Consider the following 16750-nt stretch of genomic DNA (forward strand, 5'->3'; position numbering starts at 1 on the left):
CAGAGACATAGGCACTGTATGTTTCTGATGTACATTATACGGATGTCAGTTGCGGAACGGTAAGTTCAGCAAAAAATTGTCACTCTGCACAATGAGAAAGCAGCCTGGGATTTTTGGTATGTCGGTCTGGGAGGAAGGATGCTCTTATTCCGCATAGAAGCCCGGGAGCATCCGTCTTTTGCAGTTTAGAACGAGTTAGTCAGTTTTCACGGAAAGCCTGAAGGTATCTTTTGGTACAGGCCGGTGAGCACCCGACTCCGTTTCAGTCAGTTACCGTGAGTGACTCAAAATTGCAGCCTCAGGCCAAGCTCAGTCATCGCGGTCAGATCTCTTAAATTGCTCTATCTCTCTGCTGCTGGACTGGTCGCCGGAGTGTTTAACTATGGCAACGACATGTCTGCGTCAAGTATGCCACAGTGTGTGTGTGTGTGTATCTATATATATATATATATATATATATATATATATATACGACTTGTGTCTGTCTGTCTGTGTGTGTGTGTGTGTGTGTGTCCGCGATGCACGGCCAAAGTTCTCGGTGGATCTTTTTTCAAATTTGGAGACCGTATTCAGCTACACCCCGGACACAACCTCATCGATGAGATATTTCAACACGTCCTCTCAGCGCGCAGCGCTGAACCGATTTTGGTTTTTCTCTGGATCCATTCCCAGTAACTCTTCCTTATATTCTCCAGTGTTTTCAGCCGCGATTATCTCCCTTCCTCCGTGCGGTGCGCCGGCAAAGCCGGCCGGAGTATTCGGCTCGACTTCTTCCCGGCGCAGCCATACCCGGCGAAGCGGGTATTCATCTAGTGTATATATATATATATACTAGCGGAAAAAAGTTAGGGACGGGCCACTGATTTCCCCGCTGACTTTCATTTGTTTAAAACACCCTGTTCTTTCGTCAGCAAAATCAAATGGCTGTCGCATGCTACACACCAATGGGTAGGTTATGCTGTGTTAGCAGGAAAACTGCACGGGACTCCCGGGCGCAGAGCTGCAGCACGTGACTAAAATAGCAAAATCGCCAAAAAGTAGGCTGTTGTTTGGCGTGCGCACGGGTAGAATAAGGCAGGTAACATGGCAAAATTGTTGTGCACATGCAAGGACAATCCTTCGAGTGTGAATTGTGATCACGAACTCGGCTTTATAAGCCGCCGATTTTCTGCGAGCTGCCATCTCCTCACCATGCCTGCCAGACGGAAGCTGACAACATTCAACCGAGGAAGAGCAATTGCCTGGCTCCACGTGGCGACGGCGTATCCAAGTGCGAAGTGGCCAGGCAACTTGGGGTATCGCATTCAGTCATGTAAGGCTGAATCAACGGTTCCAGACGACAAAAAATGTCGAGGAGAGGCCCAGGTCGGGTCGCCCCAAAAACTGACTACTCCTAGGGAAGATCGTTTCATCCAACGGCAGGCGCTGCAGCACCGGGCCACCACCTGCAAGGTCATCAGAGGGCAGTTACGGGAGGCCACTAACATCAACGTTAGTGAGAGGACCATCGGCAACCGCCTGCATGACGCCCGGCTGCGGAGTCGTCGTCCTGCTGTGCGTCCCCTGCTGACACAGGGTCATCGCCGGGCTCGTCTGGCCTGGAGTCGCCGCCACTTGAGATGGACGCGCCGGGACTGGGCTCAGGTCATATTCAGTGACGAGTCCAGGTTCAACCTGTACCATTCTGACGGCCGGCGCAAGGTCTGGAGGCGTGAGGGCGAGCGTTATGAAGACGACACAGTGCACGAGAGGGTGGCCTTCGGCGGGGACTCTGTCATGGTTTGGGGGGGCTTCAGCCTTCATCAACCCACCCCCCTGTACCATGTGGTCGGGAATCTCACTGGTCAACGCTACAGGGACGAAATTCTCGCCCCTATTGTCTTGCCGACCCTGCAGCAGATTGGCCCAAACGCCGTGTTTCAGGATGACAATGCTACTCCTCACAGGGCCAGGCTTGTCAACGACTACATCCAGCAAACCGGGGTCGTCAGGATGGATTTCCCTGCCTGTTCGCCAGACATGAACCCCATAGAGCATGTATGGGACGAACTGGACAGGCAGGTGAGGGCCAACCACCAGCCTCCCAGAAACCTGCAGCAGCTGCTGCAGATGCTCCAACAGGAGTGGCAGGCCATTCCACAGGCCTTTTTCACGAAGCTTATGAACTCTGCAGTCAAGGTGTGGTGAACTTGAGCGCAAACGTGGCGGACACACCCATTATTGACCTCATGAAAGACTTGTTATGTTTATTTGTGACCCCTCTGCTGTTTGTGGACATGAATAACCGAATCGGCTCGATGAAATAAACCCAAATTTTGCAGTTGCGTTGCACATTGACTGAAGTAAACGTGTTCCAAATTTCCGTACGACTGATATGTTCATTCGTTCTTTTGCTGTGATTGCGTGTGTGAACCGTCCTTAACTTTTTTCCGCTAGTATATATGTCAGTGTGTGCGTGCGGTGTCACGGTGTGACGGTGTGTATGTGCCGGTGTGTGTGTCAATGTGTCAGCCGGTGTGTGCGTGTGTGCCACTGTGTCAGTTACAGTGTCAGTGTGTGTGTGTGTTTGTGTGTGATTGACGGTGTGTGTATGCCGGACGGGTGTGTGTGTGTGTGTGTGGGTGTGTGTCAGTGTGCCGTGTGTCACAATGCACTGCACTGTGCCAGCATGCCGAGTGTGAGTGTGTGTGTGTGTGTGCGGTCACGGTGTGTGTGCCGGTGTGTGTGTGTGTGTGTCAGTGTGTCAGGTGTGTGTGGCCCGCAGGCTGTGCCGGGTGGGCGTGTGTGCCGCCACTGAGTGTGTGTGCACCGGTGTCAGGCTGTGCCGGTATATGCCAGTGGGTCACTGTGTGCGCGTGTGTGTGTTAGTGTGTGTGTGTGTCAGTGTGTATGTGTCAGTGTGTCACTGAGTCAGTGACGACGGTGTGTACTGATGTGTGGCCAGTGACGGTCAGTGCACGGTGTGCGTCTCGCCGCAGTGCGGGTGCGTGTGCCGTCACTGACTGACCGTCGTGTCACGGGTGTGGCAGTGTGTGCCGTGTGTGTTTGTTCTCCCCAATTTAAACAAAATTAAACACTTACAGTACTTTTAATCAGAGACTCATTGATATGTCTCTGCACGGTATCACTGGCGTTAAAAGTCAAAATACAGGCATATTTTCCTTAACCTTTAGTCTTCACAGTTCAAGTCTCTTTAGGGTGTGTCGGAGTTAGGGTTTCACGTCCTCTCAGTGCAGTTCAATTAGTTGACTTTAGTCAGTTTTTCAACTGAGAGGAAAAATAAACAAATGAATGAAAGCAATAGGACAGAAACTGAAACTGTGTTTCACACGGACTAGCCGTTCGGCCGCCGCTCAGACTTGGGTCACTCGAATCTTTCTCCGCCCCTTGAAACATTGAAACACATGCCGTAGACTTGAAACAGCGTTTCACCTGAGGAACCGGTGTGGCGTTTTCATCTTTCGCCGTGGTGATATTTCGATTCTCGGCCTCTTTGATCTAGTATAAACTCTACACTGAACAAAGAAAACACCCTTCGATAGTACTGATGAGCGACCTTGTGTACCTTACATTCATGGGGCCAAATTTGTCCAACCAATTTTGTTTATTTAACTTAGAAATTTGATTCATCCTAACATGTTTCCCTTCTTATTCAAGGGACGTAACCACTCGGTACACGTTTTCGAAGAATTCGATTTTGGGAGTGAAATCTATTAAATTTCACCACCAATTTTCTTCACATGCAAGAAACTGACATGCTTTTCGTCCATAAATAATTTCACTTCTTAATTTTACCAGGAAACAACATTTCAGTCTTGAGTATATATCGAGGGGGAAATAATATGTACACAGGCGAAAGATGAAATCGTGACACCGGCACAACAGGTAACACGGGCGTCACACGCTATGAAAAAGTGGTGGGGCTATCAATTTTAATTAGGAAATACGATAGCACAATCTCGTGAAAAAGCAGCAGACACACCAAATCGGAACTTTCTGTCTCTATTGCAAAAGAAGAGCGTTATCGAGTTCTTTCCCTTTGAGGCTATCTCTCTCTCTCTCTCTCTCTCTCTCTCTCTCTCTCTCTTTGTGTCTTTTTATATTTAGTCAAGTTTTGACTAAATATTTTAACATCGAGGGGGAATCGAAACGAGGGTCGTGGTGTATGTGCGTGTGTGCGTGCGTGTGTGCGTGCGTGTGTGTGTGTGTGTGTGTAGAGCGATTCAGACTAAACTACTGGACCGATCTTTATGAAATTTGACATGAGAGTTCCTGGGTATGAAATCCCCGAACGTTTTTTTCATTTTTTTGATAAATGTCTTTGATGACGTCATATCCGGCTTTTCGTGAAAGTTGAGGCGGCACTGTCACGCCCTCATTTTTCAACCAAATTGGTTCAAATTTTGGTCAAGTAATCTTCGACGAAGCCCGGGGTTCGGTATTGCATTTCAGCTTGGTGGCTTAAAAATTAATTAATGACTTTGGTCATTAAAAATCTGAAAATTGTAAAAAAAAATAAAAATTTATAAAACGATCCAAATTTACGTTTATCTTATTCTCCATCATTTGCTGATTCCAAAAACATATAAATATGTTATATTTGGATTAAAAACAAGCTCTGAAAATTAAATATATAAAAATTATTATCAAGATTAAATTGTCGAAATCAATTTAAAAACACTTTCATCTTATTCCTTGTCGGTTCCTGATTCCAAAAACATATAGATATGATATGTTTGGATTAAAAACACGCTCAGAAAGTTAAAACAAAGAGAGGTACAGAAAAGCGTGCTATCCTTCTTAGCGCAACTACTACCCCGCTCTTCTTGTCAATTTCACTGCCTTTGCCATGAGCGGTGGACTGACGATGCTACGAGTATACGGTCTTGCTGAAAAATGGCAGCTACTTGACTAAATATTGTATTTTCGCCTTACGCGACTTGTTATATTTAGTCAAGTTTTGACTAAATATATTAACATCGAGGGGGAATCGAAACGAGGGTCGTGGTGTATGTGCGTCTGTGTGTGTGTGTGTGTAGAGCGATTCAGACTAAACTACTGGACCGATCTTTATGAAATTTGACATGAGAGTTCCTGGGTATGAAATCCCCGAACGTTTTTTTCATTTTTTTGATAAATGTCTTTGATGACGTCATATCCGGCTTTTCGTGAAAGTTGAGGCGGCACTGTCACGCCCTCATTTTTCAACCAAATTGGTTGAAATTTTGGTCAAGTAATCTTCGACGAAGCCCGGGGTTCGGTATTGCATTTCAGCTTGGTGGCTTAAAAATTAATTAATGACTTTGGTCATTAAAAATCGGAAAATTGTAAAAAAAAATAAAAATTTATAAAACGATCCAAATTTACGTTTATCTTATTCTCCATCATGTGCTGATTCCAAAAACATATAAATATGTTATATTCGGATTAAAAACAAGCTCTGAAAATTAAATATATAAAAATTATTATCAAAATTTTTTTTTCGAAATCAATTTAAAAACACTTTCATCTTATTCCTTGTCGGTTCCTGATTCCAAAAATATATAGATATGATATGTTTGGATTAAAAACACGCTCAGAAAGTTAAAACGAAGATAGGTACAGAAAAGCGTGCTATCCTTCTCAGCGCAACGAATACCCCGCTCTTCTTGTCAATTCCACGTGCACTGCCTTTGCCACGGGCGGTGGAGTGACGATGCTACGAGTATACGGTCTTGCTGCGTTGCGTTGCGTTCAGTTTCATTCTGTGAGTTCGACAGCTACTTGACTAAATATTGTATTTTCGCCTTACGCGACTTGTTATATTTAGTCAAGTTTTGACTAAATATTTTAACATCGAGGGGGAATCGAAACGAGGGTCGTGGTGTATGTGCGTCTGTCTGTCTGTGTGTGTGTGTAGAGCGATTCAGACTAAACTACTGGACCGATCTTTATGAAATTTGACATGAGAGTTCCTGGGTATGAAATCCCCGAACGTTTTTTTCATTTTTTTGATAAATGTCTTTGATGACGTCATATCCGGCTTTTCGTGAAAGTTGAGGCGGCACTGAGTCACGCCCTCATTTTTCAACCAAATTGGTTGAAATTTTGGTCAAGTACTCTTCGACGAAGCCCGGGGTTCGGTATTGCATTTCAGCTTGGTGGCTTAAAAATTAATTAATGACTTTGGTCATTAAAAATCTGAAAATTATAAAAAAAAATAAAAATTTATAAAACGATCCAAATTTACGTTTATCTTATTCTCCATCATTTGCTGATTCCAAAAACATATAAATATGTTATATTCGGATTAAAAACAAGCTCTGAAAATTAAATATATAAAAATTATTATCAAAATTTTTTTTTCGAAATCAATTTAAAAACACTTTCATCTTATTCCTTGTCGGTTCCTGATTCCAAAAATATATAGATATGATATGTTTGGATTAAAAACACGCTCAGAAAGTTAAAACGAAGATAGGTACAGAAAAGCGTGCTATCCTTCTCAGCGCAACGAATACCCCGCTCTTCTTGTCAATTCCACGTGCACTGCCTTTGCCACGGGCGGTGGAGTGACGATGCTACGAGTATACGGTCTTGCTGCGTTGCGTTGCGTTCAGTTTCATTCTGTGAGTTCGACAGCTACTTGACTAAATATTGTATTTTCGCCTTACGCGACTTGTTTTTTTTTAGGGGGGAAAAGTGGTGGGGCTCTAGCCCCATGGCCCCACCTGGATAAGACGCCCCTGCGGTAAAGCCGTCTACCTGCTCAACGCAGGAATGACCAGACGAGGACGATCACCCTTCCGCACAAATAATCATTATCGCAATCTCCTGGGAAATGACCACTGCCTGATGAGGCCCAAAGAAGGAAAACAGTGATATGTAAATTACCCCGATCCGCACGGCAGCGAGAAATTATTTTTACAACTTAACCTTGACAAGGCCTCACGCTCGTGGTGTTTAGTAGTCGTGAATGTCGTAAACGCGCCCCCAAGCGGAATCTGAATGCCGGAGAAACACTTGCCGCGATGGCGGGGATACACGAAGGTCCCGAATTCGGGATAGGTGATTTTGTGCTTTTACATCAGGTTACGCTTGATGCGTTTATGCAGAATCTGAAACTCAGGTAAGGTGGTGTTTAATGTAATTTTGCCGGTTTGTCGGACAGTCTCAGTCACTTTTCGAAGCGAACCATCCGTGTACCGTATGATAACATGCGAGCGTGGTGTGTGAGTCACTTGTTGGTACTCTGTCTGCATTTTTAGAACAGAGACAACAGATTTGTTTGTTTCGCTTGATCAGGCGTTTGTCTCTTGGGGTGTGGCGACTGTTCCTAGCATTTACACGCGAATTCTTTCGTAGTGAATCGATGTGTGAACCACTTCCGAAGTTACTTCGACAGTTTCCGTTAGACTGTCTTTCTCAGGAACGAAAGATAGCGAAAGAGAAAGCACATTAAATTTGAGATTATGGTGTTTTATCAGCCGCCTCGACGAGAGATACAAAACGGAGATTAAGAGGCCTGGCTTTATGTCAAAATAGTACTTCACTGGCTTATTTCATTTCATTGTTAGATAACAGACGATTGTCTGGCGTGCCGTCCACGCCTTGACAGGCTTGACAAGTACGTCCTGTCACTTCCGTAAACCCCTGCGGCTAGCGCAATCATGACATAGGCTTGGCGTTGTTTACTTAATGATTGCCCGGCTTAGCACTCCAACAGACACGGACACATAGAGCTGTGGATGTATAACGATGATGTAGGAAATGCCCGGAATCCAGACGGTTGTTTACGTCCCTTCAACCGAGATATATATATTATTACCCAATATTGACGGACTGTGTGATGATATCTTCTGCTATGGTCTGTTGAGACAGTATGCCTCTCACTACAAAGTCCCACCAACCAAGAAAGAGTTGATAGAATAGGCCACGGTCAAAAGATCGTGTAAGTTACCTAGCTCGAAGTTATGCTAGGATAGCAACTGATCAAAAGATCAGACAAAGGCTCAACAGCCTAAGAACCAGTCTGTCAATATATCATATCGTATCATGATCATCATATCAAAATCGAAATTTAGGTGTTTTTGTTTTTGAAGTGGGGAAGCAATAAAGAGGTCGTCGATATCAAAACTGATATCGACGGAAATGTCGTCGATATCACTTTTGTAATGAACTCAGTTTTGCCCAATTGACCAATGGAAATCCACGTAACATATGAAATAGCAATATATATGATATATGTATGGCTATGGGGCACCCAGGAATCCAGACTGAAGACTCAGAATCAAATAATTAATTTGAACTAGATTAGAATAATACTATTTTGTGTTATTGAAGAGATTTCTGGCGTTCACTCTGATTCTGTCCTTTAATTTTAATTTTTTATTTTAGAATATTAAAATCAGGGATTATTTGAGGCTGCAGGTTAAAAAGTGAAGGCAGTTCGTATGGAATCTTAAAAAAGCTATGTTTTGATAGCCAACAAAAATTAAAAAGCAAACACAAAAGATCAAGACACAGGTGCATTTTCCGTGGTGCACTAAACTTCTACTTCATGTTTGAACAAAGTTAAGGGTTTGTCTGAGGTGATGAAAGAACAAAAGGTTTGACAGCTTCACATCTGATTTATTAAAAAACCCAATGATGATCGAAGTAAAAGTTAACATCTCTCTCTGTCTCTTTCTGTCCATTTATGTGTCTTGGTTTCCATGCGGATTTGTATAGCTGTGCCATTTTTAGAAACAGCAATAATCTCCTAGACCTTTTGAATGCTAAGAACTCAAAGGCTGAATTTGAAACCAAAGAAGAAACAGGGCGTGGCATTTTTATTAGCAAAGTGGTCTGATTCTGAATCATGTAAGTTGTGCAATATAATGTTTGCAGAGAAAGAAATTCACATTCACAAGATCTATAGGCTGTAACTTGTTGAGCAAGCAAAGCACACACTCTTCAGGCCCTTAATACAAATTCAATGGCACAGTGCACCTTTTCCTGGCAAAGCTCTGAGTCTCCAAGGTCTCTGTCTTAAATGTTCCCAGGATATTAGAGAGTTGTAGGATAAAATCAATCTCTCCATAGCTATTTGCTGTTGGGATTGATTGACATCAAATTTCAGTTAGTTTGCTATGGGGCAAAAACTTCACTCTTGAACAAACACAAAGTCAATGAGAAGGATTGGTGTGGATTTTATGGATTGATAACTTATACACATCTGAGTTCATCCACAGTACTAGTACCAAAAGGGGGAAAATGAGCTAAAATTTAAAATAAAAATAAAAACAATAACTTAAGGTTTTAGATACCTTGAACAATGTAGAAACAGATTTTGAAATGACAAAATGAATACCATGAATCCTTTTACCAGGAGCAGCATGTTTAGTACGGGGGGTATTCTGGCGTTACGGATGCAACGTTGGGACACCATCACTATGTATATTACAAAAAAGTAGATGTCCATTAATTTTTGATTATGATATGCTTGATGACATTGCAATAAGACTTTTAGAACAGACCTTGCACCCCAACTGCATGTGTGAACTTAAAGAGTTGTAAATACAATTGGACACCGTAGCATCCGCAACACTAGAAACAAAACTTTCTCTAAATTAGCAAAGGAAAGTACAATGAAGCTAAATTTATTATAAATGTTAACAACACCACTTAGTTGTTGTAGCCCAGCTAGTATAAAATTTGGTCACACTTGGTTTTCAGAAGAAAAAAACAAAACATTACAGCGTTACAGAATTACACGGGACACCATAAACTCCTACTCCTTGTTTTTGTTTGTTGAAATGCTGTCTTTTTGATTTAGAATGAGTTATGGAGTCATGCATGCACACAAAAATGTGATATATAAATTATTATATATCATGTGTGGACATGTTTGATCAGAAAATCTATAGTTTCAATGTCACATGTAGTGTGTACAGTCTGATCACCACTCGAAGAAATTTTAACACTGCAAGTATGAATGCAAACTATAAATTTATTTACACAGGAAATGCACAGATAAATCATAAAACAAAAACAGTAGCATATAATTATGGACATCGTCTTGAACACGCGGCCAGTACCGTGTAACTGGCCTTGAGACCGATCGATTCAAGGGGGGCAATCTCAGTCATCTGAAAGAGGGAAATCCAAACGCAATCCGCCTTGTTCGATTTTATGGGCTTGGACGATAGAGAAAAATAAGAAAAGCAAAAGCTGGAGTCCAGTCTGGACGAAACTGCTATCAAGAACGCAGAATTGATTTTTTCTGAGTTTTTTTTAGCCGTAAGCGCCATGTTTATCGGAGCAGGAAACTCTTCCAGAGTGAGACCCCTTTGTTGGTTTCACTGCAGCCGCAAGCAGTTATGAGAAATTCGAAATGAGAAATGGCGCTTACGGCTAAAAAAAAACCTCAGAAAAAATCAATTCTGCGTTCTTGATAGCAGTTTCGTATAGTTTGTTGATGTGCATAGTGGACAATCTGATTTTATCTTGTCATCAACTTTGGGAAAGTGAAAAAATACATCACAATGGGACACTTAGTGATGCGTCTGAAACGCAATTTTTTGTCCATACTTGCGTCAATATCCACTTCTAAAGTAAAAAAAAAGTTTAGCACAATGTTTTGTTAATGCATGAAGCCTAAATCAAAAGCATAATTTCTTGTGGTGATGCACTGATGTAGTCAATATCACTGTTTGAGTTGACCCACTGAAGCCATTCCTCTTTTACAATTTCGACATTTTATTATCAGTTTGCAATTAAATGCATCATGCAGACAGCAAAAAATATATGAATTTATACATTATCATTATCTTAATGCATTGTCACAAATGTAACTACAAGCCTTATTTTGAACAAAATCTTAATTGCACCACACTGACCACCAAAGTGTTCAGTATTGTGGATGAACTCATCTGCGATCTGTTACTTGTGACTGAACTTTCACTTTGCTTACACTAGCTTACAGAGGCCAAGTTAACCTTCCCTGAAATCAAATACTCAAGTTTCCTTCTCGTATAATTTACGGACCCTGTACCGGTTCTGGCAGTTTAAAAGTCGTAGAAGAGCTAGTGAACAAAACAACATTAACCTTATTAACATTAAGGTTATGAATAGTGAGTGGGTCACAAGTTGAACCCATTACATTATTTACACTTACACTTTAAAGTTATTTACAAGTCAAGTGTGTACCTATTACTGCACATCCAGTAATCAGCAAAATGGTTGGAAGGGGTTCACTGGTAACTGCAGGTTGATCACCTGAGACTGAAAACTGAATGCACATTTTAACTAAATAGTAAATAGTCTTTATTGTATTTGTAAGCAAATACAGACTGGATCTTTCAATTTGCAGAATGGCAATGAACCAAAGATAAAGGTTATTATAAAACAAAGCATTGTTTATGCAGCTGTGCATGGGTAAGGGATTGGTTTTGGTGAATGTTCAAGTTAATAACAGATGTTAGAATCAAGTGAGCATGATTTACGGAAGGGAATGACACTGTGCAGATTACATATACTTCTGAAATGTTATTGCACAAGCAAAGTAATGGGTTGTTGCCCATGCTGTGTCCCAATGCAACACCCTCACCACCCACCATATTTTTCCCCACCACCAGTTCTGGGTGGTGGGTTGTGATTATCCAGAATTTGTAGGGGCTGTAGCCCAGGACATGCATTATATGCAGTTTAATGGGGTTGTTGTTTGTGTGAAAGAGTGCGATGCATGACTGGAGTTCTTAAGGTTTTAAAACTTATATTCGTCCCTTTTTTCGTTCATTCAAAGTTCATGGCCTGAAGAATATATGCTTCCTGGTTCTTTTGAAAAAAGATTGCATTTCAGACGTGTGAATTTGTTGGCGTGCTGTGTTTTCTATATTTAAAAAGACTTGAGTAAGCACTACCTAGTTGTCGTATTCAGGTTTTTCAAGAAAAGAGAATATTACCCTGATAATAGTGTATACATCATTACATGGTACAGGATACATGCATACAAAAAGTCTTGTGTACTTCCTGCTTTCTGTGAGTGTGACTCCTTACCAAAATCAGAATGTTGTTTACATTCATTCCTGTGAATTCAGAAAGTGAGACTGAGAGTGTGTGTGTGTATGTTACAGTTCTCTTCCTTTTGGTTCATTTGCACATAGTTGTACCTTGATGACAATTTACATGGTAGCTCAACAACATTGACAAAACCATGCAAAGGGTAGACCTTAAATCTTAAAAACGCAAAAGGTGTTGTACATGTAATTCATGGAAAAAGGGGAAGCAAGCTGTCTTGACAAGCTAAAAGACACGACTGGTACATGTAATGGTATAATTGAAGCAATGATTACAGGAAGGAGTTTTACCATGAAATTTGAATGGTTGAATTCAAGATCCTGCTGGAGTCTTCCTAGTGTAGTGATGCTAAAAGGTTAATTGAAAAGAGGACTGAGGATTAGTTATAGAGACCTTTTTGAACACATTTCAGGACTCTGCGAATAGATTTTAAAGAGAATTTATTCAGCTCTTGTTTACAAAGAGTGAACTAACTATTCTGGGAGAGTGAATCTTTCCCAGTTTGTTGAAGTGCTTTTATGTTAGGGCTTCATCACTGTACCTTGCTTTACACACCCGCAAGAGAGTGTTATGTCACTTTTCTGCCTTCAGGAAAATGATAAATTTTATGATCTTTAGCTCAAAATGTTTAACTAGGTACATGTACTGAAAGTTGATTTAGAGCGTCCATTTAAAATCGTAGCAGCAATAAATAAATTTATATTTTAGATTAAGGATTTAAATTTGGTAGGAAGGTTGTGATTTTCTTATCTATTTGATGCTCACCCCAGTCCCCCCCCCCCCTCCCCTCCAAGTAAAAAAACAAAGGAGCATAATGGCACTAAAATGTTTAGGCCGAAGGAATCTATGATGGGTAACCCACATCATTTCACAATGTAGGTAATTCGGATTGCAACAGCCCTCATGGTTGTAGAATGGAGCTTTTAGCTGACAGTGACAGGTACAGATAAACAGATACATGAATGAGGTCTAACGAATGACGTCTCACAAGGTGCGTGGTCGTCCTTGGCGGTCAAGAAAGCCGCCGCAATCATTGCGCAGATGACGTACACTTCAAGACCGCCAATATTTTTTGTGCGCATCATGTGCTCCACATAAATCGGCCGGAAACGAAGCAATTGGGAAACCTGGATACACTGTACCTTAACTTTGGATAGTAATTTTTTCTAACCCCTCTGTCTGAGACAGGCGTTTCAGCAGTACATACTGTCTGCGTAACACAAGTACTGAAGTAGTGAAACTAACCATTGTGACAGAGACACAGAAAACCCTTTGATGGAAATCTGTTTAGTCAGATGACCATGGTGTCGTGATTCACATTGTCATGATCGGATGAGGGTCATGCAGGAAACTTTAATAACCAGTGTCAAAAGCATCTGAAACAATATTGTGGGAAAAGGAAGATACATTTTTGGCTCACGTAAGTGTAGCCTATGCGATGATAAACTTTGTCTGTCTGTGCTTGCGTGCGTGTGTGTGTGTGTGTGTGTGTGTGTGTGTGATAGAAACTTTAACATTTCCGAGTCTATGGATTACGTCAGTCTCGGTCAAAAGTGTTCGACGTGTGTGATAGAAACTATTTGAAGACGTCACATTATGACGTAAGAGGGTTAGACGTCACGCAAAGGAATTACTGAAAGTCTCGGTCATTGTTATTGTGAGCGGGCCGAGACTACTTGGCAGATCCAGGGTCTCGCTTTCTTGCACAGTTTCACCTATGCTTACTGTGTGTGTGTGTGTGTGTGTGTGTGTGTGTGTGTGTGTGTGTGTGTGTGTGTGTATGTGTGACGGAGTGATTGAATTTGTGTTACTGTTTGTCGATTTCTTACGTGAGCCTTGAAGGCTTCGCCTCTTGTTTCTTCTTATCTAACATATGTGTGCACATGCAGTGATGCACACACACACACACACACACACACACACACACACACACACACACACACACACACACACACACACACACAAATATTTAACAATGAAAGAAGCAATTTCACGTAGGTTCCTTGAAAATATGAATTCTTTGTGCTGACACTATCTGTTAAGACAAAGGCACATTTTGAAATTTGTCTTTCTTGGTTTTAGATCTGTGGTTTCACATTTTTTCCACAAAAACAATCACATTGAAAAGAAAACAATCTGAGTATATCCTTGATACAGAAGGTTCTGTAATGCGTTGTTCATGTAACCCTGAACAAATAAGCATGTGATATGCTCTCGGAAGACGAATGTAAAATTATATCAGCTGGTCAAGCTTTTGGGGGGGAGAGTGGGTACCGAAGGGGAGGGGGGGGGGGGGGGTGATCTTGAAGGTGTTTATTTAATACTGCTCTTATGTCATGCTGCAAACCTATTGTTTTAGCTTATAAATATAATTTAAAACACTGCTGATTAGTTAATTGTTTTCTGGATATTTTCTTCAGTAAATTGCCTTTACAATTACATACATAGTCATAGATCTTCATTTCATATTTGCTTCAGGTTTGAAAAAGGCAAGATCTACACATACATCGGGGAAGTAGTTGTGTCCGTTAACCCCTACCGGTCAGTGGATCTCTATGGCAAGAACTATGTGGAAGATTACCGCGGGCGTGAAATCTACGAGCGGCCGCCTCACATCTTTGCACTGGCCGACTCCGCCTACAAGACCATGAAACGACAGGCCAAAGACACATGTATTGTCATATCAGGTCAGTTGAGATGTGTGTGGTGTACTATAAAATACATACATGTGGTGATGGTGCCGGTGTGAGTGAGTGAGTAAATGTTATGGCACTCAAGAGACTGGATGAATCTGTGGTTGTGTTCATGATCATTATCAAGCGTAGGATTAGGTATCTTTAAGCAGCGCTGATGTTGGCCGAAGGACAAATGCAGTCTTATATTGTAGGTGGGGGAAGAAGATCAGGTGACTTGAGTTGTCAGTGTGTTTGCCAACTAGTCAGTAGCACTGATTACATTGGCTAGTGTTGTTTGAATGCCAGGTCAATGGTCATAATGGTGAACCAAGAAAGTTCCAGAATTGGCCTGTATATGTATACATACATATAATTGGCCCCCTTTTTTTTTTACCTTTCGCCCCCTTCCCCCCGAAAAAAATCACTAAAATAATAGTTCATCTTCATTGAAAGCTCTTGTGTATGTGTTAAAATAACTTCTGTAAGTAGCACAAAGCCACACAATATATACATTAGATAGGGGATTAAGGGGAGGATGCTGGTGTTAATGTTAGCACTTCGGTGTATAAAAGTCAACAGAAGGTCATGGCTGTGTGCACGTCTGTCAAAGAAAGAGTCTGAGCTTTACCTGCTGCACCAGAGGGGGATGCAGACCTTTTGTTCTTTATCATGGTTAGCCACTGGCGTACCTGGTTACCTGACACTGTTTTTATGCCATTGTGAAGCAACACACCCTTTGGGAGGTTGATACTAATAGTCCTACTCTTAGTTGTGCATGAATCTGACATTCTGCTCTTGTTATAACTAATTGATTTACATACATTGTATTTTAATGGATAAATGTGTGCTTTGAGTTATACTGTAAGTGCTGCAAGTTAATTCAGTTCGTACATCCATGCAGGTTAAAAGGTAAAAGGTTGATATGCTGGTTTTAAATTTGATTTGGACATATTGAAACTTATGTAAGCTATGTAAAACCAGGAAATTGGTAACACAAATAATCAGACAGACAGGTAAAAGCAGCTGCATGGTGTATTGATGATGAGAGCTGAACCAGCTCATACAGACATAGTACAGGGTGATGGATTTCCCACCTGTCAGAAGCAGTGTCAGTACACGTGCTATTGGTTTATACACAAATCATAGCCCCGATTATACTGCCATACTTCAAAAGCAAATGATGTGAGACTGATGAGCCCATCAATAAAATAAGAGAGACTCGCAGCGATACAGATCAGGTGCTTCAGTCAATATCATTATCAGCTCTCTGTTGGCTTCAAAGCCTTCCCTGGTCGTTTTGTCGCTGATGATGTGGTCTACACTTTCTATTTGTTACTTGTTTGCTGGGATGGCACGTTCGCTGATTGTGCTTTGGTTCATGAATAATCAAATCTATACTTCTCTCAATGTTGATGGAGATAATATTGATTCTTTATGCGCAGATGTTACAATCTGTGAAGTTTTATTTGTATCCTTGGTGCTTGTGCGTCAGATGACTGTATTTGATCTGTGAGCGTAAAGTTACAGTTTCAGTGTGCTAAAGAAATGGGCATACCTGTTTTGATAGTCTGTTATTTTTGTATTTGAAAGTGTACTTGCAGTATCACTTAAACTAAAAGTAAAAGCATTGTCCCCATTACATTAGTCGTTAAACCAGACTCTAGCAGCAAATATGGGAAATGAAGAAGAATGATAAGAAGAAAAAGTCCATTTCATAATGAGAAAATTTCTTTTCTTTTCTTTTCTTTGGGAAACATTTGTGGGCAGCAATCCCAGTTTCCCACCATGGCCTCAAAATGTCTATCCCATTATGTAGCTTTTGCTTTTATCGCCCAGTGTTTACTGTGACTCAGGGCCTACTTGCACTTTTTAAGTGTCACAGAAATTCAGATTAATTATCAGTTGGCAAAAACAGCGGAAGGTAACAGCCCTGGTTGCAGTTGGCATCTTTCCACACTCGTCCTAACCTTCTGCAACCCCCTTCAAACTTCATGTGTACATAAGCCTTTTATCAGCCCGCCTATTCTTATAATTAA

At 41.4% G+C, this 16750-nt stretch overlaps 1 protein-coding gene across 1 annotated transcript in view; it reads left to right on the forward strand.

The window, feature by feature from the left end:
• Positions 1 to 6983: 6983 nt before the first annotated feature.
• Positions 6984 to 16750, forward strand: part of LOC138982192 (unconventional myosin-Id-like) — a 51564-nt gene continuing 41797 nt past the window's right edge. Inside the window, exons 1-2 of the mRNA XM_070355419.1 lie at positions 6984 to 7108; positions 14518 to 14726. Of these exons, the coding sequence (XP_070211520.1) occupies positions 7011 to 7108; positions 14518 to 14726 (307 nt within the window). The 5' untranslated portion in view covers positions 6984 to 7010. The remainder of the gene's footprint in view (positions 7109 to 14517; positions 14727 to 16750) is intronic.

This window comes from Littorina saxatilis, linkage group LG12 (assembly GCF_037325665.1).
Source record: "Littorina saxatilis isolate snail1 linkage group LG12, US_GU_Lsax_2.0, whole genome shotgun sequence".
In the NCBI taxonomy this organism is placed as follows: domain Eukaryota; kingdom Metazoa; phylum Mollusca; class Gastropoda; order Littorinimorpha; family Littorinidae; genus Littorina; species Littorina saxatilis.